At 48.8% G+C, this 25,551-nt stretch overlaps 1 protein-coding gene across 1 annotated transcript in view; it reads right to left on the bottom strand.

Annotated features, from left to right (window-relative positions):
- RWDD4 (RWD domain containing 4) overlaps positions 1-25,511 on the bottom strand; it is a 36,432-nt gene extending 10,921 nt beyond the window's left edge. The window contains exons 1-4 of the mRNA XM_075334680.1: positions 25,396-25,511; positions 17,343-17,423; positions 6,997-7,106; positions 6,766-6,916 (exon numbers count right to left, since the gene is read on the bottom strand). Coding sequence (XP_075190795.1) covers positions 6,766-6,916; positions 6,997-7,106; positions 17,343-17,423; positions 25,396-25,419 — 366 coding nt within the window. The 5' untranslated portion in view covers positions 25,420-25,511. The remainder of the gene's footprint in view (positions 1-6,765; positions 6,917-6,996; positions 7,107-17,342; positions 17,424-25,395) is intronic.
- Between the last annotated feature and the right edge of the window lie 40 nt (positions 25,512-25,551).

The following is a 25,551-nucleotide window of genomic DNA, read 5'->3' as shown; positions in this document are numbered from 1 at the left end:
ACCCCTCACATTTTTACAAATATAATATACCTTTTCATGGGACAAAACTGAAGAAATGACACTTTGATACAATGTAAAGTAGTCCTTTTACCGCTTGTATAAGGCTAAGTTTGCACACTGCGTTTTTTTGACGCTGCGTTTTTGGCCGCTAAAAACGCACAAAAACGCACCCGCGTTGAAAAAACGCATGCGTTTTTACAGCGATTTGGTGCGTTTATTGGCTGCATTTTGCTGCGTTTTTGATCTCTGCGTTTTTCCAATGCATTGCATGGGGGGAAAACGCAGAAAAACGCAGGAAAGAATTGACATGTCCATTTTTTTTTTCAAGCTCAAAAACGCAGCTTAAAAAAAACAGTTGTGTGCGGACAGCAAAAATGAAAACTCAGACTTTGCTGGGGAAGCAAAGTCATGCAGTTTTGAGGCCAAAAACGCATCCGAAAAACGCGCAAAAACGCCGCGAAAAACGCACTGTGCACACATAGCCTAACAGTGTAAATTTGGTGTCCCCTCTAAGTAACTCAACACAGCCATTAATGTCTAAACCACTGGCAACAAAAGTGAGTACACCCTTAACACTAGAACTACTGAGGTAGTCATTTTGACTACTTTGCACTATGTATGTCTATATAGGTGTCACGAGTCCAGTAGTTCTAGTGTTAAACGAAAATGGCCATATTGTGCCCAAAGTGTTAATATTTTGTGTGGCCAACATTATTTTCAAGCACTGCCTTAATTCTCCTGGGCATGGAGTTCACTACTAGAGCTTCACAGGAGCCGCTGGACTCTTCCATCCTCCAGGATGACATCACAGAGCTGGTGGATGTTAGAGACCTTGTGCTCCTCCACGTTCTGTTTGTGGATGCCCCACAAATGCTCATGGGGCACATCTGGAGACATGGTTGGCCAGTCCAGCATCTTTACCCTCAGTTTTTTTTTTTTTTTAGCAGGGCAGTTGTTGTCTTGGATGAGTGTTTGTGGTCATTACTTTGGAATACTGCCCTACAACCCAGTATCCAAAGGGAGGGGGATCACACTCTGCTTCAGTATGTCACATTACATGTTGGCCTTCATGGTTCCCTCAACGAACTGTAGCCCCCCACAGCCGACAGCACTCATGCAGCCCCAATGCATGACACTCCCACCATTATGCTAAACTGTAGGCAGGACACACTTCTCTTTGTACTCCTCACCTGGTGCCGCCACACATGCTTGACCCCATCTGAACGAAATACGTTTATCTTGGTCTCATCAGACCACAGGCCATGGTTCTAGTAATCCATGTCGTTAGTCTGCTTGTCATCAGCAAACTGTTAAGGGCTTTCTTGTGCATAATCTTTAGAAGAGGCTTCCCTCTGGGACGACAGCCACATAGACAAATTTGATGCAGTTTGTGGTGTATGGTCTGGGCACTGACAGGCTTAACCCCCCCATCCCTTTAACCTCTGCAGCAATGGTGGCAGCATTCATACGTCTATTTTGAAGAGACAACTTCTGGATATGACGCTGAGCATGTGCACTCAACTTCTTTGTTCGGTCATGGCGAAGTCTGTTCTGGGTTGAACCTGTCTTGTTAAACCGTTATATGGTCTTGGCCACCGTGCTGCAGCTCAGGGTGTTGGCAATGATCTTATAGCTTAGGCCATTGTTGAGCAATAATTCTTTTTTTCAGACCATAAAATAATTGCCATGAGGTGCCATGTTGAACTTCCAATGACCAGTATGAGAGAATGTGTCAGCAATAAACACTATATTTTACACATCTGCTGCCCATTCACACCTGAGACCTTGTAACACTAATGAGCATGACACCGGGGAGGGAAATAGGCTAATTGGGCACAATTTGGCCATTTTCACTTAGGGGTGTACTCACTTTTGTTGCCAGTGGTTTAGATATGAATGACTTTAGAGGGCACCAAATTTACACTGTTGTACAAGCTGTAAACTGACTACAATACATCAAAGTGTCAGATCTACAGGTTGGCCAATGAAATATAATAAAATTTATAAATACCGTATGTGAGGGTTTTTTTTTTTTTACAGATTTGTGGATAACTACTGTGGCTGCAACTTATGGATATTGGATACACACACCTGTATATGGAGAAGTTGTGGAGCAGCATGTAACCTGAATTGTTACGGTAGTTTTATATGTACCGTATAGGTATCGTATATATATTCCTCTGTACCATCTGCCATTATTGCTCGGCAAGATGCATTATATTTTTTATTGTATGTGTATTACAATATATGGAGAGTGAATAGTTGGTGCTCTGTTGGTTGGGACGTATTGCTACTGAAAGCAAGCTACAGCGGACAGATGTATTAGAGCAGCCATTCACCAATTATAAGTTACCGTATTTTTCGGACCATAAGACGCACTTTTTTCCCCCCAAATGTTGGGGGAAAGTGGGGGGTGCGTCTTATGGTCTGACTATAAGGTTGCGGGTGCGGGGAATGAGGGTGCCGCGGTGCAGCGGGTCATCGGCGGCACGAGCAGGCTGTAACAGCCTGCCGTGACCACGTGGGCCCGCTCATTACATATGCACGCCCATCCTCTCGCCCATCATCTCTCAGCGAAACCGGCGCTGACAGGTGGGCGGGGTGATGGGCGGGGGTGCGTGCATAATTAGCAGCCGGCCGTGATCACCCCTGGCAACTACAGCCTGGAGTGATCATGTGCGGCTGTATTCACTGCCCCCCGTGCATCATTATCAGCGCGGGGTGCAGTGAATCAGTGTACTCACCCGTCACCGTGTGTGGAGCCGCCCCCCTGCAGCATCGCGTCTTCCTGTCTGTGCCGGCGGTCAGCTGATCTGGACACTAGCGGCGCGCACCGTGATAACGTCTTCGCTGTGCGCGCCGCTAGTATCCACCAGAATCGATCAGCTTACCGCCGGCACAGACAAGAAGACGCGATGCTGCAGACACCGGTGACGGCTCCACACAGCGATCGGTGCTTCAGGGAGTGAGGAAGGGTAAGTATAAACGTTTATTTTTTTTTTCCTGTGCCACAGGATACACACCATTTACCAGTATGGGGGCATTTCATGAGCAGGATGGATGGGGGCATATCTAGAGCAGGATGGATGGGGGCATATCTAGAGCAGGATGGATGGGGGCATATCTAGAGCAGGATGGATGGGGGCATATCTAGAGCAGGATGGATGGGGGCATATCTAGAGCAGGATGGATGGGGGCATATCTAGAGCAGGATGGATGGGGGCATATCTAGAGCAGGATGGATGGGGGCATATCTAGAGCAGGATGGATGGGGGCATATCTAGAGCAGGATGGATGGGGGCATATCTAGAGCAGGATGGATGGGGGCATATCTAGAGCAGGATGGATGGGGGCATATCTAGAGCAGGATGGATGGGGGCATATCTAGAGCAGGATGGATGGGGGCATATCTAGAGCAGGATGGATGGGGGCATATCTAGAGCAGGATGGATGGGGGCATATCTAGAGCAGGATGGATGGGGGCATATCTAGAGCAGGATGGATGGGGGCATATCTAGAGCAGGATGGATGGGGGCATATCTAGAGCAGGATGGATGGGGGCATATCTAGAGCAGGATGGATGGGGGCATATCTAGAGCAGGATGGATGGGGGCATATCTAGAGCAGGATGGATGGGGGCATATCTAGAGCAGGATGGATGGGGGCATATCTAGAGCAGGATGGATGGGGGCATATCTAGAGCAGGATGGATGGGGGCATATCTAGAGCAGGATGGATGGGGGCATATCTAGAGCAGGATGGATGGGGGCATATCTAGAGCAGGATGGATGGGGGCATATCTAGAGCAGGATGGATGGGGGCATATCTAGAGCAGGATGGATGGGGGCATATCTAGAGCAGGATGGATGGGGGCATATCTAGAGCAGGATGGATGGGGGCATATCTAGAGCAGGATGGATGGGGGCATATCTAGAGCAGGATGGATGGGGGCATATCTAGAGCAGGATGGATGGGGGCATATCTAGAGCAGGATGGATGGGGGCATATCTAGAGCAGGATGGATGGGGGCATATCTAGAGCAGGATGGATGGGGGCATATCTAGAGCAGGATGGATGGGGGCATATCTAGAGCAGGATGGATGGGGGCATATCTAGAGCAGGATGGATGGGGGCATATCTAGAGCAGGATGGATGGGGGCATATCTAGAGCAGGATGGATGGGGGCATATCTAGAGCAGGATGGATGGGGGCATATCTAGAGCAGGATGGATGGGGGCATATCTAGAGCAGGATGGATGGGGGCATATCTAGAGCAGGATGGATGGGGGCATATCTAGAGCAGGATGGATGGGGGCATATCTAGAGCAGGATGGATGGGGGCATATCTAGAGCAGGATGGATGGGGGCATATCTAGAGCAGGATGGATGGGGGCATATCTAGAGCAGGATGGATGGGGGCATATCTAGAGCAGGATGGATGGGGGCATATCTAGAGCAGGATGGATGGGGGCATATCTAGAGCAGGATGGATGGGGGCATATCTAGAGCAGGATGGATGGGGGCATATCTAGAGCAGGATGGATGGGGGCATATCTAGAGCAGGATGGATGGGGGCATATCTAGAGCAGGATGGATGGGGGCATATCTAGAGCAGGATGGATGGGGGCATATCTAGAGCAGGATGGATGGGGGCATATCTAGAGCAGGATGGATGGGGGCATATCTAGAGCAGGATGGATGGGGGCATATCTAGAGCAGGATGGATGGGGGCATATCTAGAGCAGGATGGATGGGGGCATATCTAGAGCAGGATGGATGGGGGCATATCTAGAGCAGGATGGATGGGGGCATATCTAGAGCAGGATGGATGGGGGCATATCTAGAGCAGGATGGATGGGGGCATATCTAGAGCAGGATGGATGGGGGCATATCTAGAGCAGGATGGATGGGGGCATATCTAGAGCAGGATGGATGGGGGCATATCTAGAGCAGGATGGATGGGGGCATATCTAGAGCAGGATGGATGGGGGCATATCTAGAGCAGGATGGATGGGGGCATATCTAGAGCAGGATGGATGGGGGCATATCTAGAGCAGGATGGATGGGGGCATATCTAGAGCAGGATGGATGGGGGCATATCTAGAGCAGGATGGATGGGGGCATATCTAGAGCAGGATGGATGGGGGCATATCTAGAGCAGGATGGATGGGGGCATATCTAGAGCAGGATGGATGGGGGCATATCTAGAGCAGGATGGATGGGGGCATATCTAGAGCAGGATGGATGGGGGCATATCTAGAGCAGGATGGATGGGGGCATATCTAGAGCAGGATGGATGGGGGCATATCTAGAGCAGGATGGATGGGGGCATATCTAGAGCAGGATGGATGGGGGCATATCTAGAGCAGGATGGATGGGGGCATATCTAGAGCAGGATGGATGGGGGCATATCTAGAGCAGGATGGATGGGGGCATATCTAGAGCAGGATGGATGGGGGCATATCTAGAGCAGGATGGATGGGGGCATATCTAGAGCAGGATGGATGGGGGCATATCTAGAGCAGGATGGATGGGGGCATATCTAGAGCAGGATGGATGGGGGCATATCTAGAGCAGGATGGATGGGGGCATATCTAGAGCAGGATGGATGGGGGCATATCTAGAGCAGGATGGATGGGGGCATATCTAGAGCAGGATGGATGGGGGCATATCTAGAGCAGGATGGATGGGGGCATATCTAGAGCAGGATGGATGGGGGCATATCTAGAGCAGGATGGATGGGGGCATTTCATGAGCAGGATGGATGGGGGCATTTCATGAGCAGGATGGATGGGGGCATTTCATGAGCAGGATGGATGGGGGCATTTCATGAGCAGGATGGATGGGGGCATTTCATGAGCAGGATGGATGGGGGCATTTCATGAGCAGGATGGATGGGGGCATTTCATGAGCAGGATGGATGGGGGCATTTCATGAGCAGGATGGATGGGGGCATTTCATGAGCAGGATGGATGGGGGCATTTCATGAGCAGGATGGATGGGGGCATTTCATGAGCAGGATGGATGGGGGCATTTCATGAGCAGGATGGATGGGGGCATTTCATGAGCAGGATGGATGGGGACATTTCATGAGCAGGATGGATGGGGGCATTTCATGAGCAGGATGGATGGGGGCATATCTTGAGCAGGATGGATGGGGGCATATCATGAGCAGGATGGATGGGGGCATATCATGAGCAGGATGGATGGGGGCATATCATGAGCAGGATGGATGGGGGCATATCATGAGCAGGATGGATGGGGGCATATCATGAGCAGGATGGATGGGGGCATATCATATGCAGGATGGATGGGGGTATATCATGAGCAGGATGGATGGAATGTATATTAGCAGGATGGATGGGGGGTATATTATTAGCAGGATGGGGGGTATATGAGCAGGATCATATACAAGGCAGGAGGATCCTTATCAGAATGGGGTACCTTAGTAGAGAATTTGGGGACATTACCCCCATAACAGTGTCAGCAGCAGATCCTCGCCCCATAACAGTGTGTCATGACCATATTTTTTGGTTAAAATTTTATTTTCCTATTTTCCTCCTCTAAAACCAGGGTGCGTCTTATGGTCAGGTGCGTCTTATAGTCCGAAAAATACGGTAATTTTCAGATTTTTATTACACTTTTCGGTTGGTATATTGGAAGCGCTCCCGAGTTTCTTAGATTTTTGAAAAGAAGTTTGAAAACATTCCACAGTATCACCATTATCATCATATCATAATAAAACCCCCTAAGTGTATTACTTACTAAACTGTTATTTAATGGTTGATGGCTCTCCATGAATTCCTCCTTATTGTCTTTGGCATATTCAAATAAGGTATAAGTCATTGCTGTACCAAGGTTGGCTTCCACCTGCTCTTGTAACTTATTTACGATGCACTTTTTCACAGCTTGAGAGCTAAGGATGTATAAAAATATAAAAATGTATAAAGAGAACAGACATACCATAAAAACAGGAATGGATAGTACAGTACTTACATTTGATTATTAAAAAATGCATTCATAGATATATTGGGGGCACTTTCAGGGTAGGTTTCTGGCCATGATATTTCAACAAGAAAGGATTTTTGGTCCCCGATGTCACCGACCTGTAAAAGAGTAATAGAAGGATTCATGAAGTTTTTGATGCTTAAATTTTTCCATTTCTAGGCTTCAAAGGGTAATCCTGCTCCATTCACTTCTGCATTGGGAAGTGAACAGGTGACGTCTACTGATACTTGCTGTGATCTGCAGATATCATGCACCTGCCCTGTCCTATTAGTTAGAGTAGGACAGTACGCGATCTGCAGTAATAATGCACTTGTCCTATTCATTAGAATAAGATAGATGCCCGGTCCCTGCCGATCGTACGCACGTGACCCACCAAGCTTCAGTAGACATGACTGGTCCCACTCACCTCTCATTGCAAAAACGAGTGGAGCCAGAATAGCAGAATACCCATTTCATGTTCACTTTTGAAACGCCTTTGAGGGTCTTATGTGTCAGAAAAACCCCAAACTAGATGTCATTGTAAAAACAGCACCCCTCATGGTATTCCAAACTGCATTGAGGAGCTGTTTTTTTTTTTATCCGTTTCGGTCAGGGTTCCCCAACTCCAGTCCTCGAGGGCCGCCAACAGTGCATGTTTTCAGGATTTCCTTAGCATTGCATGGGTGTTGGAATCATCATCTGTGCAGGTGATTAAATTATCACATGTGCAATACTAAGGAAATCCTGAAAACATGCACTGTTGGCGGCCCTCGAGGACTGGAGTTGGGGAACCATGGTTTAGGTGCTTCAAAAGAATAGCAAAAGTGGAAGAAAAGAGTGAAAAATTACATATTTTTCACTAAAATATTGCTTTAGAACCAAATGTTTCATTTTTAGTAGAGTAACAGGAGAAAATAGACCACCAAATTTGTGGTACAATTTTTCTCCAAGGTACGAAAATAGCAGAACCCCCCCCCCACCAGTGACCCCATGTCATGTTGGAACTATATCACTTAGGCGTGTATTAAGCACTTAATATCCACAGAATTGTATATCATTGAGCTGTGGAAATGAAAAAGGTTTTTTTTTTTTCAACTAGAATGTTATTTTAGCCCCAATTTCTAAACGTAAAAAAAGAGAATTTTGTTTACTTACCGTAAATTCTTTTTCTTATAGTTCCGTAATGGGAGACCCAGACCATGGGTGTATAGCTTCTGCCTCCGGAGGACACACAAAGTACTACACTAAAAAGTGTAGCTCCTCCCTCCTAGCATATACACCCCCTGGATAACCAAATATAGCCAGTTTAGTGCAAAAGCTGAAGGAGGACAGCCACCCACAAGTAGAGATAGAGCAAAAAAACGGAACAACTGGAGCCTCTGTCTACAACAACAGCCGGTGAAAACACATGGAACAAGAAAACTGCTAACAGGCAACAGGGAGGGTGCTGGGTCTCCCATTACGGAACTATAAGAAAAAGAATTTACGGTAAGTAGACAAAATTCTCCTCTTCATCGTTCCTTATGGGAGACCCAGACCATGGGACGTCTCAAAGCAGTCCCTGGGTGGGAATAAACAGAAAACTGAGAAGTAGGCGAAACCTAACTTCACAAATGGGCGACAGCCGCCTGAAGGATGCGTCTGCCCAAGCTCGCATCTGCCGAAGCATGAGCATGCACTTGGTAGTGCTTCGAAAAGGTATGCAGACTAGACCAAGTGGCAGCCTGACAGACCTGCTGAGCCGTAGCCTGGTGCTGGAAAGCCCAAGAGGCACCGACAGCTCTGGTCGAGTGTGCCTTGATCCCCGGCGGGGGAGGCACCTGAGAACACTGGTAGGCATCGGAAATGGCCGACCTAATCCAACGAGCTCGGGTCGGCTTAGAAGCAGAGAGGCCCTTGCGCCGACCTGAGGTCAGCACAAAAAGAGAGGTGCAGCACCTAAGAGCAGCGGTGCGAGACACATAGATCCGGAGCGCCCGCACCAGATCCAGAGTATGCAACGCTTTTTCAAAGCGATGAACAGGAGCCGGACAAAAGGAAGGCAGGGAAATATCCTGGTTAAGGTGGAAAGGAGATACCACCTTAGGAAGAAAGTCCGGAGTCGGACGGAGAACCACCTTGTCCTGATGAAAAACCAAAAAAGGTGACTCCGAAGAGAGAGCAGCCAAATCAGACACTCTCCTGAGGGAGGTTATGGCCACTAGAAAGACCACTTTCTCTGAAAGACGAGACAAAGAAACCTCCCTAAGTGGCTCAAAAGGGGGTTTCTGCAAGGCCGTGAGGACCAGATTAAGGTCCCAGGGATCCAAAGGCCGCCGGTAAGGCGGAATGATGTGAGATGCGCCCTGCATGAAGGTGCGCACCTGAGCCAGTCGGGCGATACGCCGCTGGAACAATACTGACAGAGCCGAGACCTGACCCTTGAGGGAAGGGAGGGATAGTCCTAGCTGCACACCGGACTGTAAAAAGGACAGAAGGGTCGGCAGGGAAAAAGGCCAAGGAGCATGGCCGGAAGAGCGACACCAGGACAGGAAGATTCTCCAGGTCCTGTGATATATCTTGGCCGAGGAAGACTTCCGAGCCAGAGTCATAGTGGAGATGACTTCAGGAGGGATACCAGAAGTCGTCAAGATCCAGGACTCAAGAGCCACGCCGTCAATCTGAGAGCCGCAGAATTCTGGCGGAAAAACGGACCTTGTGAGAGAAGGTCTGGATGGTCCGGAAGATGCCACGGCACCTCTACGGACAGGTGGAGCAGGTCTGGATACCAAGCTCGCCTGGGCCAGTCTGGAGCAATGAGGATGACCCGACGGCCCTCCATTCTGATCTTGCGCAGGACTCTGGGCAAGAGAGCTAGAGGGGGAAACACGTAAGACAGACGAAACTGGGACCAATCCTGAACCAGCGCGTCCGCTGCAAAGGCCTGAGGATCGTGGGAGCGAGCCACGTAAACCGGAACCTTGTTGTTGTGCTGGGATGCCATTAGATCCACTTCCGGAGTGCCCCACTTGCGGCAGATTGTCCGAAACACTGCCGCATGCAGAGCCCACTCGCCGCTGTCCACGGTCTGACGGCTGAGATAATCTGTCTCCCAGTTTTCCACGCCTGGGATGTGGACTGCGGATATGGTGGACTTGGAGTCCTCTGTCCACTGAAGGATGCGTTGAACCTCCAACATTGCCAGGCGGCTGCGTGTCCCGCCCTGGTGATTGATGTAGGCAACCGCTGTCGCGTTGTCTGACTGGACTCAAATGTGCTTGCCCGCCAACAGATGGTGAAAGGCTAAGAGAGCTAGAAGCAGAGCTCTGATTTCCAGCACATTGATCGAGAGGGCTGATTCGGACTGAGTCCAAGTGCCCTGCGCTCTGTGGTGGAGTGAAAAATGGCATACACAAATTCTGCATAACGATGCTAAATAATTACCACAATATAGTATAATATGCGGAATAAGGACCACAATATAAGACCAAATCGCTAATACAATACAAAAAAGACAAAGAACAAGAGGCGATCCAAATAGGTCCAATTATATTTTATTAATAAAAGTGCGGACAGGTAAAGGGAGTCAAACCCGGCATACATCACTGCAGTTAACATATGCACCAATTGTGCAGAACATTACATAGCGTCAAGATTGTGAGCACATATGCACCGTCAAATAATATGGTCTGCTTAGAATATAAAAGAGTTTTTTTCTTTATATTTTCTTTATAAATATCCCTTAATAATATACAAAATTCAATTATCCCTATATGCACACAGGGGAAGAAAAGAGGAAACCACATAAATTGCTCCAGGTTCAAATCATGGAGTATATACTTAATTTGTGGACATGGTCCCATAAATTGTATAGCAATAACCCATAGGGTGCATAGAGGATATGATATAACCACTATCAACAGATCGTTTTAATATATCAAAAAAGGGAACCATCAATGTCCCTGGAAGAGTGTAAAAAACTCAGTAATCCTCACATGCATAGAAGAGAAATCAGGGGCAGTATCTGATGAAAAAACCACATATGTAACTCCAAGCACAAACCATAGAGCGCTCTATAATCTGTGGACGTAGTCACACAGAATATCCTTCAATTACCCATGAAGTGCATGGTAGAATAAAATATACGGGATATGAGCATTATCCATAAGTGAATAGACAGAAAGTGCTTGCCAAACAGGACTACCATATATGTCTGGGACAATAATAATCACAATGTGATATGCTCAATATCCCTCAATTTAGAATTCAATTATACTCACATGCACACCAAAGGAATCAGGAGCTGTATATGGTGGAACAAACCACAAGGGTTGCTCAAAGCTTGGACATGGAGCACACTATAGTCCGTGGACATTGTCACAGAAAAATATCCATCATTTACTTTACCCATAGAGTGCACAAGGATATACGGGATATAAGCATTTATCCAGAATTAAATTAGCAGATACCGGTACCTATAAACCCACAATTCAGGACTAACATATTACCTAGGATGAAGATAACTGCAGTGGAATGCGCCCAATTTTGTATATTATTAAGGGATATTTATAAAGAAAATGCATCACTGCATATGTTAACTGCAGTGATGTATGCCGGGTTTGACTCCCTTTACCTGTCCGCACTTTTATTAATAAAATATAATTGGACCTATTTGGATCGCCTCTTGTTCTTTGTCTTTTTTGCTCTGTGGTGGAGATATACCGCTCCCCAGCCGATTAGACTGGCATCCGTGGTGAGGATCATCCAGGACGGGGCCAGGAAGGAACGTCCCTGAGACAGAGAGAGGGGCCAAAGCCACCACTGAAGGGAGCCCCTGGTCTGTGGCGACAGAGCCACCAACCTGTGCAAGGAGTAAGTCTGCTTGTCCCAACAGCGGAGAATGTCCAGCTGCAGGGGACGCAGATGGAACTGGGCAAAGGGAACCGCTTCCATTGACGCCACCATCTGACCCAGCACCTGCATTAGGTGCCTGATGGAGTGACGGCGAGACGTCAGTAAAGAGCGCACCGCCAGATGGAGGGACTGCTGTTTGACTAAAGGCAGCTTTACAATGCCGGCAAAGTCTCGAACTGCATCCCTAGGTACGTGAGACTCTGGGTCGGAGTCAGAGTGGACTTGGGTAGATTGACAAGCCACCCGAACTGGACTAGAGTGGCGAGAGTGAGCGAGACACTCCGCTGACAGTCTGCACTGGATGAAGCCTTGACTAGAAGGTCGTCCAGGTAAGGAATCACTGCCAACCCCTGGAGGTGCAGAACCGCAACCACTGCTGCCATGACCTTGGTGAATACTCGAGGGGCCGTGGCTAACCCGAAGGGGAGAGCCACGAATTGGAAATGTTCCTCTCCGATTGCAAAACGTAGCCAACTCTGGTGTGAAACTGCAATTGGCACATGCAGATAGGCATCTCTGATGTCGATGGATGCCAGGAAATCCCCTTGCGTCATTGAGGCAATGACTGATCGCAGAGACTCCATGCAAAAATGCCGCACCTGAACATGCTTGTTGAGAAGCTTGAGATCCAGGATGGGCCGGAAGGAACCGTCCTTTTTGGGGACTAGGAAGAGATTTGAGTAGAAACCTCTGAACTGTTCCCGGGCGGGAACCGGTACAATTACTCCATTGGCCTGCAAGGATGCCACGGCCTGCGAGAAGGCGGCGGCCTTGGAGCAGGGGGGAGTGGACAGAAAAAAATCTGTTTGGCGGGCTGGAAGAGAATTCTATCCTGTAGCCGTGGGAGATGATATCCCGCACCCACTGATCGGAGACGTCTTGAAACCACACGTCGCCAAAGTGGGAGAGCCTGCCACCGACCAAGGACGTTGCTGGTGCGGCCAGATAGTCAAGAGGAGGCTGCCTTAGTGGCAGCGGCTCCTGCGGACTTCTGAGGACGCGGCTTCGTGCGCCAGCTGGGTTTCCGGTCCTTGGCTGAGTTAGTGGACGAGGCTGAGGGCTTAGAGGATGACCAGTTAGAGGAACGAAAGGAATGAAACCTCGACTGGTTCCTGTCCTGGACAGGTTTCCTGGTTTTAGTTTGTGGCAAGGAAGTACTCTTCCCGCCAGTAGCTTTCTTAATGATTTCATCCAGTTGTTCGCCGAACAGCCGGGACCCAGCAAATGGGAGCCCAGCAAGGTACTTCTTGGAAGAAGCGTCTGCTTTCCACTCTCGCAGCCACAAGATCCTGCGTATAGCGAGGGAATTAGCCGAAGCCACCGCCGTGCGGTGAGAAGCCTCCAGAATGGCAGACATGGCATAGGATGAAAAGGCTGAAGCCTGGGAAGTTAAGGCAACCATTTCGGGCATAGAGTCCCTGGTGAGGGAATGCATCTCCTCCAGAGAGACAGACGGCTTTAAGAGCCCATACTGCTGCAAAAGACGGGGAGAACGAGGCCCCTGCCGCTTCATATACAGATTCGGCCAGAAGGTCAACCTGGCGGTCAGTGGAATCCTTAAGTGAGGTGCCATCAGCCACAGATACAACTGTCCGGGCTGAGATTCTAGACACCGGAGGGTCTACCTTCGGTGAATGAGCCCACTCCTTAACCACCTCTAGTGGAAAGGGAAAACGGTCATCAGAACTACGCTTTGGGAAGCGTTTGTCAGGACAGGCCCTGGGCTTGGTCACAGTGTCCTGAAAACTGGAGTGGTTAAAGAACACACTCCTTGCTCTCTTAGGTGATGTAAACTGGTGCTTTTCTACCAGAGAGGGTTGTTCCTCCGATACTGGTGGATTGAGGTCCAGTACAGAATTAATGGACGCAATCAAATCACTAACATCTGCATCACCTTCGGTCAGATCAATGGGGCACATGGAGGTAGCGTCCGAGCCCACAGTAAAGGCATCCTCCTCGTCCTGTGATTCAGCTCGAGAATCAGAGCCGCGGGACGAGGAAGGAGAGGAGCCCCTGCGTCTCCGTTTAGGAGGACGGGGTCTGAGCTCTGTGAGCTCTGCTGAGCGAGCCGTAGCAGCAGAGGCGCCCTGAAAAGGGGGCTGATGCATGCTCAGCAGAGTCCGGGACAACTGTCCCATGGAGTCGGCAAAGGACTAGGAGATTGACCTAGAGAAGGATTCTACCCAAGCCGGGGGTTCAGCCACCGGAGCCGAAGCAGCCGGAGGGACCACTGGGAGTGAGACTCCAGGCTGAGGCACCACCATGTTAGAGCAGGCATCACAATGTGGATATGTGCTCGGTTCAGGCAGTACGAGCTTACATGCAGTGCATATTGAGTACAGCCTTGCTCCTTGTGTGAGACATGCTGCTGAAGTGGGGGTTCTGAGTAGAATGGCCCCCAGAGAGTATATAACTAGGTCCACAACCGGAGGTTGTGGCTTACCCGACCGTTTGTGTGCCCTCCAGATCCCACAGACAGGACCCCCAGAGAGATGCTGCAGGCAGCTCCAATCAGTGTGAGAACGCTGATAAAATGGCGCAGGAGCGAGGAGAGGGGGCGGGGCCTATCTCAAAGAGCGGGATCCGGAGGGCAAAGGAGGTATACAGGGGAGGGAATCTTTCCTCAGAGAGGAGTGTCCCTTCCCTGTGCTGCACAGCCGCTGGGCGGAGCCGCACTGTCCCTCTGCATGATTGGCATGCAGGGGCAGTGAAAACGAAAGTAGGCCTCAGGCGAAGCCGGGGCCTAAATTTAACAATGCGGCCGGCGCGCAGGCACCATCGGCGCGGTTCTCCGGTGAAAACCAGAGAACCGGCCGGAAAGTCAGCATAGTTACACAGCACACTCTCCCCAACAATAAAGTACAAGGGACCCCCTGATAACCACGTCTCAGATACTTAGCTTGTGAGACGCAGGGCCAGGTCCCTGAGGGATGAGTGCTCCGTCCGGCAGGATCCAAAAGGGGCTGCGGATGGAGACCGGTCTCCTGCAAGGCAGTGAGAACCGTGCTGGCTCCCACTTCAAGCCAGAGCCCGAGGGGATGGTGAAGGAGCGCGGCATGAAGGGCTCCAGCCCTGAAATCAACCTTAACAACACCGCCGACACAGTGGGGTGAGAAGGGACATGCCGGGAGTCCAGGCTTGGACCCGCTTTTCTTCAAACTCTTTTCAAAAATTAAAAACAGATAAGGATGCAAGTGTGGATGTGTGCCTCCTGACACAAAGCATTGAACTGGCTATATTTGGTTATCCAGGGGGTGTATATGCTAGGAGGGAGGAGCTACACTTTTTAGTGTAGTACTTTGTGTGTCCTCCGGAGGCAGAAGCTATACACCCATGGTCTGGGTCTCCCATAAGGAACTATGAAGAAAGGGCTATCAGGGGCAATTGAGTAACAAATTATGTGATCCACTTTCTCTTGAGTATGTCAGTATGTGGTCAGAAACTACTTTTCAGACACAGTGTAAAGCTCAGAAGGGAAGGAGCGCAAATTTTGTTGGAGTGGTTTGTGGGTGGTGTGTAACACTGGCAGAGCCCCTGAGGTGACAATAGTAGAAACTCCCCACAAGTGACCCCACTTGTAAAGTGGGGACTTTACAAACTGCACCCTTTGTGAATTCATCTAGTGGTGACGTGAGCATAACACCACCACAGGAGAGTCACAAAATGTTATAGTATTGGGCGGTGAAGAAAAAGTAATTTTATCACTAAAATACGGTTTTAGACCCAGATTTTTCATTGCTACAAGGAGAAATAAGATTAAAAAGAAAAAAAGGCCCCTTAATTTGTTACAGAACATCTCCTGAATGTGGCAATACCCCATTTGTGGCTGTACAGTAATGTTTGGCAACACAGCAAGAGTAAAGAGCACTATTTGACTAGGTTTCATTCTGACTAGAGTAACAGGAGAAAATGGACCACCAAATTTCTTGCCCAATTTCTCTGCAAGGCACAAATATAGTAGAACCCACCCCTAAAGTGAGCCCTTATTAAAATTTACACCCCCCTGTAAATTCATCTAAGGGTATAGTGATGATTGGCTCCATAGGTGTTTTCCAGCAGCAATTAAGAAGTGGAAGTTGCAAAGTGAAATTGCAAATATGCCATTTTAGTGCCCAATACATTGAAGTGCCCAGCTTGTGCTTTTGGTGACACATACCTATAAATTAAATGGATGTCTTTGAAACAGTGCTGACACACATGGGCATGCTAGTTGCGATTTAGGCATACTCTGGGGCTCAGAAGGGAGGGGGTCATTTGGATTTGGAAGCGCAGATGCCACCCTTTTGGTGGGAGCCATGATGCTTTTCCAGAGCCTTTGTGTTACCAATAGTGTGGAAACCCCTATATTTCTGTTAAAAGATCACAAATATGAGTGGGGACTTGTTTTTTTGTGGGATAATTTACAGCTTTTATTGGTAGCATGGAGTACATAACATTTTGGATCAGTTCACATTTATCCTGTGCTCTACTCCGAGCACGTCCATCAGAATTTCCATCTAAATCTCTAAAATACATGATTCAGATGAAAAATCCAAGAGACCAATTCACCAATGAAGCAGCAGAGTTACTCCGGACTCCATCTGGCCTCTGTTCAGCGTTGTCTCTTCAGAGGTACACAAAACTGTGGCCAACTGCACATTTCTGCACGCCTAAAAGCACGGACAGTCCCACATCACAGGCCTCACGGTGTCCACAGTGAATCCCTCTGCCTCATTACAGTGATTGGGGATTTTCTGTGAATCATAATTCAGAGATTTACACGCAAACCACATTGTAAGCGCACAGCATAGAGCACAGGATAAATGTGAACCACGCCTTACTGCTTTCTTTGGGAGGAAGACTAAACAATTCAAAAGCAGGTCAAGAATTTTTATTTATTTTTTACTGCGTTCACCTTGTGGTATAAATGATAAGGCAGCTTTATTCTTCAAGACAATATAGTTAAGGTTATACCAGATTGTATTTTTTTTTAGGTTTTGCTACTATTACACGTTAAAAAAAAAAAAAAGTTTTCTTCATCACCATATTATGGACACAATTTTTCCTTTTTTTGCCAGCAAGAGTCATGTGGGGACTTATTTTTTGCGTAATGAGTTGGCGTTTCTATTGGCACTATATTTAGGCACATAACATTTTTTGATCACCTTGCATTCTGAATTTTGTGAAGCAGAGTTATTAAAAACCAGCAAATTTAGTTTTCTTGTGCCATTCACCATGTGGTATAAGTGATAAGACCGCTTCATTCTTTTGGTCAGTATGGTTACAGTGATACCACATTTGTATTGTTTTAACATGTTTTGCGGCTTTTACAGCAAAAATGTGATAAAAAAAAAATAAATTTAAAACTTTGTCAGAATCAATGTTTTCTTCTACTGCTGCTTGCTAAAAAGTTTGGGCTTTATTGGCAATGAGTTATATACCAAGCCATAATTAATGGATATATCAATAGAAAGTCATATTACCCGATACTGAAAGACTGTAGGTCCGAGCTCCTTAAAACAATCGTCTCCCTCATAGATAGATCGGAGGGCTTCCAGCTCCATCTGAAATGGGACAAATACATGACAGTTTAAAAAAGACGACAAAATTCTTATTTTATTAGAAAATAGGTGAGTATTTATGCCATGTCAGAGCAAGCACAGCTATTTCTGTATCTGCCATGAAATTAAATGAAGAGCCAATGCACACGCCGTCAACCCTGAGCGGGGATCGGCCAACCCCATTCATGTTCTCTTGAAGTCTATCCATGGAACACAGCAGTTTGGTTGTTTTCTATTCTCCAAGAATCAAACTAAGGTTACATGCACATGGCACTGTCACATGCATATAAGGTATGTGGATGCATTCTGTTTACCAGTTTGATGCCATCTTAACCCATCTGGTAAGATGGGGTCAATGTGAACTCATGCAGATTGGTACAACTACCGGTGGTGATATTTTTCATGATACCAGACAAGGTTTAAAGCTGGAGACACACGAGAGTATGGCATTGGATGCAAAAGCATCAGATGTGATATGCGAATGACATTCGGCTTCTGCTGCGAGCGTGATCCGAGTGTCATTAGACTGTGATCCGATCCTGCGATCGGAGCACAGCTGTGGAGGAGAGGGAGTGATCTCTCCATCGCCTCCATTATCAGCTGATGATCACACTGCACTCCGGTGTCAGAGTGCAGTGCGATGTTTATAATAATAATATTTATTCATTTATATAGCGCTATTAATTCCAGAGCTTTACATACATTGGCAACACTGTCCCCATTGGGGCTCACAATCTAGAGTCGCTATCTGTATGTCTTTGGGATGTGGGAGGAAACCAAAGAACACCCACGCAAACACGGGGAGAACATACAAACTCCTTGCAGATGGTATCCTTGGTGGGATTTGAACCGAGGACCCCAGCGCTGCAAGACTGCAGTGCTAACCACTGAGCCACAGTGTTGCCCGCCCGATGTTTCACTCGCATCCATAGAGTTGTATGGGTGTGAGTGAATATGGATCAGATTACACCCGTAGCATGCTGTGATTGTTTTCTTGGTCCAATTAGGACTTAGAAAGAAAATCGTATCGCTGTGTGTCCTAGCCCTAAAGGTGATGCCCCATCATTGCTTTCAGGACTGCACCGCTCCCTTTCCACCAGGCTTTGTTGCTTGATTAACAACTTGTACCCATGTCACCATTATTCCACTGGCCTGAACTGTATGCTCCAGATGCTAAAATGAGGCAGCTTTACCGCTGTAGAATTGATTAGCACAGCAGCACTCACACTGCCGGAATCAGGAAACAGCACAGCACTAGCAATCTGGCCAGTGATTACGACAGAAACAGCTTGTAAGCACTGTGCATGTTCAGCCACCACAGCTAGACTATTGGTGGCCGGTACCCTAGGCAATGAGCTGGAAACAATACAAAATAAACTGTAATTACCAGTATAAAAGAAGAGCAATTTTAACCCCTTTACCAACACAGCCTATTTTCAGCTTTGGGACCAGGCCATTTTTTGCAATTCTGACCAGTGTCACTTTATGAGATTATAACTTTGGAATACTTCAACAAATCCCAGTGACTCAGATTGTTTTTTGTCACATATTGTACTTCATATTATTGCTAAATTTAGGATGATATTTTGTTTGTGAAAAAAAAAAACGGAAATTCGGCAAAAACTTTGAAAATTTTGCAATTTTCAAACTGAATTTTTATGCCCTTAAACCAGAGATATGTCACACTAAATAGTTAATACATAACATTCCCACATGTCTACTTTACATCAGCACCATTGTCTTGAAACATAATTTTTTCTTGTTAGGAAGTTACGACGAGGTTTCAAAGCAATTTCTCATTTTTCCAACAAATTTACAAAACCATTTCTTTTAGAGAGCACATCACATTTGAAGTGACTTTGAGAGGTCTAGGTGACAGAATATACCCAAAAGTGACCCCATTCTAAAAACTGCACCCCTCAAAGTACTCAAAACCACATTTCATTTTTGCAGTACCAATTTTCCTAGAATAGTTTGCGGACTCCATTTGCAGATCTCTCAAGTGCCAGAACAACAGAAACCCCCTCAAGTGACTACATTTTGGAAATTATACCCCTCTAGGAGTTCATGTACGGGTGTAGCGATGATTTAATCTCTGGAAAACACTCGTGGTGTCAAATGCAGTGAATGTTGCATAATTAAAAATTATAAGCCCTTGTTGTGCCCAGTACACTGCAGTGCCCGTATATTGTGCCTAGCTCAAGCCTCTGGAGACACACAGCCCGTAAATTAAGAGGGCTGTCCTCACTACAACAATGCCAAACATGTGGATGCTGACTGTGGTTTTGGCACATTGTGGGGCACAGAAGGAAGAGGGGCATTAGGATTCAGAAGCGCAGATTTTGCTGGATCTCTTTTTTGAGAGGGAGTGGGGGGGGGGGGAACGGACTATAGCATTTTCCGAAACCCTCTATAATTTTCATTAGCCGATGACGGACCCGAGTGGGGACTTATGTTTTTGTTGGTTGGATTGAATGCTATTTGGTGGCAATTTGGATACAGAACATTTTGTATGAGGTCACAATTATCCCGTGCTTTTGCTGAGCACTTACATCAGGGTTTCTATCTATATCCCCAAAATACGCAATTCAAGTGAAACCCCCATTGGATCCATTCACTAATGAGGCAACAGAGTTACCCCTGAGGGTATGTGCGCACGTTGCTTTTTACCTGCTTTTTTGCTGCTTTTTCTTCTGCGCTGTTTAATGCCAAAATGGATGTGTTCTTCTATTCAAGCAAAGTCTATGGGAATTTGGGTTTCTTGTTCACACTATGTTGTTCAAAATGCTGCCTTTTTGTGGCAGAACTTTGGTCAAAAACTCAGCTTTTCAAAGAAGCAACATGTCAATTGTTTTTGCCATTTGGGTTTTGCACTGCAAAGCTGAGTTTTTGACCAAAGTTCTGCCACAAAAAGGCAGCATTTTGAACAACATAGTGTGAACAAGAAACCCAAATTCCCATAGACTTTGCTTGAATAGAAGAACACATCCATTTTGGCATTAAACAGCGCAGAAGAAAAAGCAGCAAAAAAGCAGGTAAAAAGCAACGTGCGCACATACCCTCACTCTGGTCTCTGTTCCTCGTCTTTTCAATGGTGAACAAAAGTGTTAATGACCACACTTTTGTGCACGTCTGAAAAAAGGTGTAAAAATACTGGACACCGCCGCACCACTGGCCAGACGGGCGTTCAAAGTGACTTCCTCTACCTCATTACAGTGAATTTTCCGTTGAGAATTTTGACAATCATTTTTTTTTTTTTGAGATTTACACGTAGTCCCTGGTAAAAGCGCTCAGCGTAGAGCGCTGGATAAATATGATCTTTAGAGGCAGAACGAACAAATCAAGAGCAGGTGGAGAATTGGCTATATTTACCTTGCAGAATAAGTGATTAGGTGGCTGTATTCTTCAGGTCAGTGTGATTACAGTAATAACAGTTATACAGGTTTATTTTAGATTTGGCTACTATCACACTAAAAACGCTTTTTGAGAAAATAATGGTTTTTAGAATCACAAGATTTTGAAGGCTGTAGTTTTTTTTTTGCTTTTCTGCTGTCATGTGAGGGCTTGTTTTTTACAGGCTGAGTTGAAGTTTTTATTAATACCATTTTGAGCCACAATATTTTTTGATCGCTTTATTTTCTGCTCTTTGTGAGGCAGAATCGTGAAGAAACAGAAATTCACTGTGCCGTAAAAGTGATGAGCTTTATTTTTCAGGTCAGTATGATTACAGTGATACCACACATAGTTTTTGGTGTTTTTTTTATGTTTTGCCACATTTACACCATAAAAAATAAATTTAAATGGAAAAAAAATATTATTTGCATTACTGTGTTCTGAGAGCTATAGCTTTTTTTGGCTGACTGAGCTGGATGGCGGCTTGTTTTCTTGTGGGACATGATATTACGGATGCAGTGATACCAAATGTGTTTAGTTTTCTTTATTTTTCTACATAAATTTATAGGAATATTTTCATTTTGTTGTCCTTTGTTTTGTGATTATATATATATATATATATATATATATATATATATATATAATATATATATTATATTATATTATATATAGATATACACACCATGTTTTTTTTTTTTTTTAACTTTTGCGGTCTGATCACTCATATAACCCACTACGGTGTATGATCACAGTAGTGGATTATAAGTGTCAGAGCTGCTTTCGCAGCACTAACACTTCGCCTCACACATCATGCATCTGGCATGGTCTGTGAGACGATCCGTAGCTCAGTAACCCGGGGTCCTTATGGTGACGACCCAGGGTTACCATGGTAGCGATCGGGCCCCTGTGATCGCATTAAAGGGACCTGATCGCTAAGGAGAGGTAAGAGATTCCTCTCCCTGCCTCCTGAATGCTGTGATCACTATTGATCGCAGCATTTAGGGGGCTAAACTGTTCCTGCACCATTCCTGGCAGGGGGAGCTGGATCTCTGCTGTAACATCAGCCAGAGACCCAGCGGCGATCGAGCGGGGTACAGCACAGGAACCTCTGCGATTACCATGATGTACCATGTACGTCATAGGTTGGGAATGCACCAACGTCCATGACGTACAAGGAACGTCAAAGGATGGGAAGGGGTTAATAAGTAAATTGATAAGTTTGTTGCTTTTGCAAGCACATTCCAACCATACCCATCTTTAAACCCCCTAATGCATCTTTAATCTGTAATAATGAGACATGACACAGGAAAAAAGTATTGAACACGCTTACTGAACTTTATTTACTACTTTGCACAAAAGCCTTTGTTGGTGATGACAGCTTCAAGACCTCGCCTTGATTGCTGCTGTCAATCTCTGGCGGTCACATGGTGCGCTCATCGAATCCCCATGGAGTGATCGCAGAGTTCCCGTGGGTCTCCATGGCAGTTATGTACTTGATAAAGACCCCTGTTGCTGCCATCCTGGTGTTCACATGAAGCCCACCCACCGGCTAAGGAGGCCTCCATTTTCACTTTATACTGTGATACCGTGGTATTACAGTATGTAATAAAGTTAACAAATCGCTACATACATTTTAAAAATATAAAATTATGTTTTTCAGAAATAAAAATGTGAATCGCCCACTTTTCCCCGACTGATGATAGACAATATAACATTTGGTATCCCAATGTCATTCTTTGAACATATAAAAAGTATTAACGCACTGTAAAGAGAAAATCAAACTGTCAGAATCTGTCACCAGGTTTTTGCCACCTATTCTGAGAGCAGCATAATGTGGGGGAAGAGACCCCGATTCCAGCGATGCGTCACTTACTGGGCTGTTTAGTGTGTTTTGATAAAGTCACTGTGTAATTAGCAGTAGATTACCATTAGAGGACTACTTGTCCTGCTGCAGGTAGTCCAGCATATTCATGATCTCTGTATAACTGCTAGATCTGCAGCAGAGAAAACACTGATTTTATCAAAATGACAGCAAACAGCTCAGTAAGTGACATCGCTGGAATCAGGATCTCGGTCTCTACATTATGCTGTCCTCTAGGGCCTCCTGCTCCTCTGGGGCCTCCTGCTCCTCTGCCAGCTCCGTGGTGGCCGGGGCATCCGGCCCCTGGGTGGTGGCCGGGGCATCCGGCCCCTGGGTGGTGGCCGGGGCATCCGGCCCCTGGGTGGTGGCCGGGGCATCCGGCCCCTGGGTGGTGGCCGGGGCATCCGGCCCCTGGGTGGTGGCCGGGGCATCCGGCCCCTGGGTGGTGGCCGGGGCATCCGGCCCCTGGGTGGTGGCCGGGGCATCCGGCCCCTGGGTGGTGGCCGGGGCAACCGGCCCCTGGGTGGTGGCCGGGGCAACCGGCCCCTGGGTGGTGGCCGGGGCAACCGGCCCCTGGGTGGTGGCCGGGGCAACCGGCCCCTGGGTGGTGGCCGGGGCAACCGGCCCCTGGGTGGTGGCCGGGGCAACCGGCCCTTGGGTGGAGGCCGGGGGGTCCTGCTCCTCCGTGGTAGCTGGGGGGGGTCCTGCTCCTCCGTGGTAGCTGGGGGGGGGGGGGTCCTGCTCCTCCGTGGTAGCTGGGGGGGGGGTCCTGCTCCTCCGTGGTAGCTGGGGGGGGTCCTGATCCTCCGTGGTAGCTGGGGGGGGTCCTGATCCTCCGTGGTAGCTGGGGGGGGGTCCTGATCCTCCGTGGTAGCTGGGGGGGGGTCCTGATCCTCCGTGGTAGCTGGGGGGGGGGTCCTGATCCTCCGTGGTAGCTGGGGGGGGGTCCTGATCCTCCGTGGTAGCTGGGGGGGTCCTGATCCTCCGTGGTAGCTGGAGGGGTCCTGATCCTCCGTGGTAGCTGGGGGGGGGTCCTGATCCTCCGTGGTAGCTGGGGGGGGGGTCCTGCTCCTCCGTGGTAGCTGGGGGGGGTCCTGATCCTCCGTGGTAGCTGGGGGGGGGTCCTGATCCTCCGTGGTAGCTGGGGGGGGTCCTGATCCTCCGTGGTAGCTGGGGGGGGTCCTGATCCTCCGTGGTAGCTGGGGGGGGTCCTGATCCTCCGTGGTAGCTGGGGGGGGTCCTGATCCTCCGTGGTAGCTGGGGGGGGGGTCCTGATCCTCCGTGGTAGCTGGGGGGGGTCCTGATCCTCCGTGGTAGCTGGGGGGGGTCCTGATCCTCCGTGGTAGCTGGGGGGGGTCCTGATCCTCCGTGGTAGCTGGGGGGGGTCCTGATCCTCCGTGGTAGCTGGGGGGGGGTTCTGATCCTCCGTGGTAGCTGGGGGGGGTCCTGATCCTCCGTGGTAGCTGGGGGGGGGGTCCTGATCCTCCGTGGTAGCTGGGGGGGGTCCTGATCCTCCGTGGTAGCTGGGGGGGGTCCTGATCCTCCGTGGTAGCTGGGGGGGGTCCTGATCCTCCGTGGTAGCTGGGGGGGGTCCTGATCCTCCGTGGTAGCTGGGGGGGGTCCTGATCCTCCGTGGTAGCTGGGGGGGGTCCTGATCCTCCGTGGTAGCTGGGGGGGGTCCTGATCCTCCGTGGTAGCTGGGGGGGGGTCCTGATCCTCCGTGGTAGCTGGGGGGGGGTCCTGATCCTCCGTGGTAGCTGGGGGGGGGTCCTGATCCTCCGTGGTAGCTGGGGGGGGGTCCTGATCCTCCGTGGTAGCTGGGGGGGGGTCCTGATCCTCCGTGGTAGCTGGGGGGGGTCCTGATCCTCCGTGGTAGCTGGGGGGGGGTCCTGATCCTCCGTGGTAGCTGGGGGGGTCCTGATCCTCCGTGGTAGCTGGGGGGGTCCTGATCCTCCGTGGTAGCTGAGGGGGTCCTGATCCTCCGTGGTAGCTGGGGGGGTCCTGATCCTCCGTGGTAGCTGGGGGGGTCCTGATCCTCCGTGGTAGCTGGGGGGGTCCTGATCCTCCGTGGTAGCTGGGGGGGTCCTGATCCTCCGTGGTAGCTGGAGGGGTCCTGATCCTCCGTGGTAGCTGGGGGGGTCCTGATCCTCCGTGGTAGCTGGGGGGGGTCCTGATCCTCCGTGGTAGCTGGGGGGGGGTCCTGATCCTCCGTGGTAGCTGGGGGGGGTCCTGATCCTCCGTGGTAGCTGGGGGGGGTCCTGATCCTCCGTGGTAGCTGGGGGGTCCTGCTCCTCCGTAGTAGCTGGGGGGTCCTGCTCCTCCGTAGTAGCTGGGGGGTCCTGCTCCTCCGTAGTAGCTGGGGGGTCCTGCTCCTCCGTAGTAGCTGGGGGGTCCTGCTCCTCCGTAGTAGCTGGGGGGTCCTGCTCCTCCGTAGTAGCTGGGGGGTCCTGCTCCTCCGTAGTAGCTGGGGGGTCCTGCTCCTCCGTAGTAGCTGGGGGGTCCTGCTCCTCTGTGGTATCTAGGGGCTGCTGCTCCTCTGTTGGATCTGGGGGCTGCTTCTCTTCGGTTGGATCGGGGGGGGCTCCTGCCTGCTCTGTGGGGTCTGGGTGCACACATTTCTCCGCCATGTTGGCCAGTAAGCAGTCACTTCTGATAATATAATACAGTGCCCGTATATAACGCCACACGTCAGTACAGCGCTGCACAGATGGAGCCGCTCACCTCCTGGTCCTCGTTGGCAGCCATGCTGTGTCCGTGGCTGCAGCTCCCAGCACACACGTGTCACGTGTGCCCGCACCCCCACCGGCTCGGCCCTCCAACACTTACAGTCCTGCGCCGAAACCCGCACTGAGCATGCGTATAACTATCCTACCTCAT

The sequence above is a fragment of the Anomaloglossus baeobatrachus genome, chromosome 1 (assembly GCF_048569485.1).
Source record: "Anomaloglossus baeobatrachus isolate aAnoBae1 chromosome 1, aAnoBae1.hap1, whole genome shotgun sequence".
NCBI lineage: Eukaryota > Metazoa > Chordata > Amphibia > Anura > Aromobatidae > Anomaloglossus > Anomaloglossus baeobatrachus.
The sequence above is the reverse complement of the archived record's forward strand: the minus strand, read 5'-3'. Positions and strand labels throughout refer to the sequence as shown.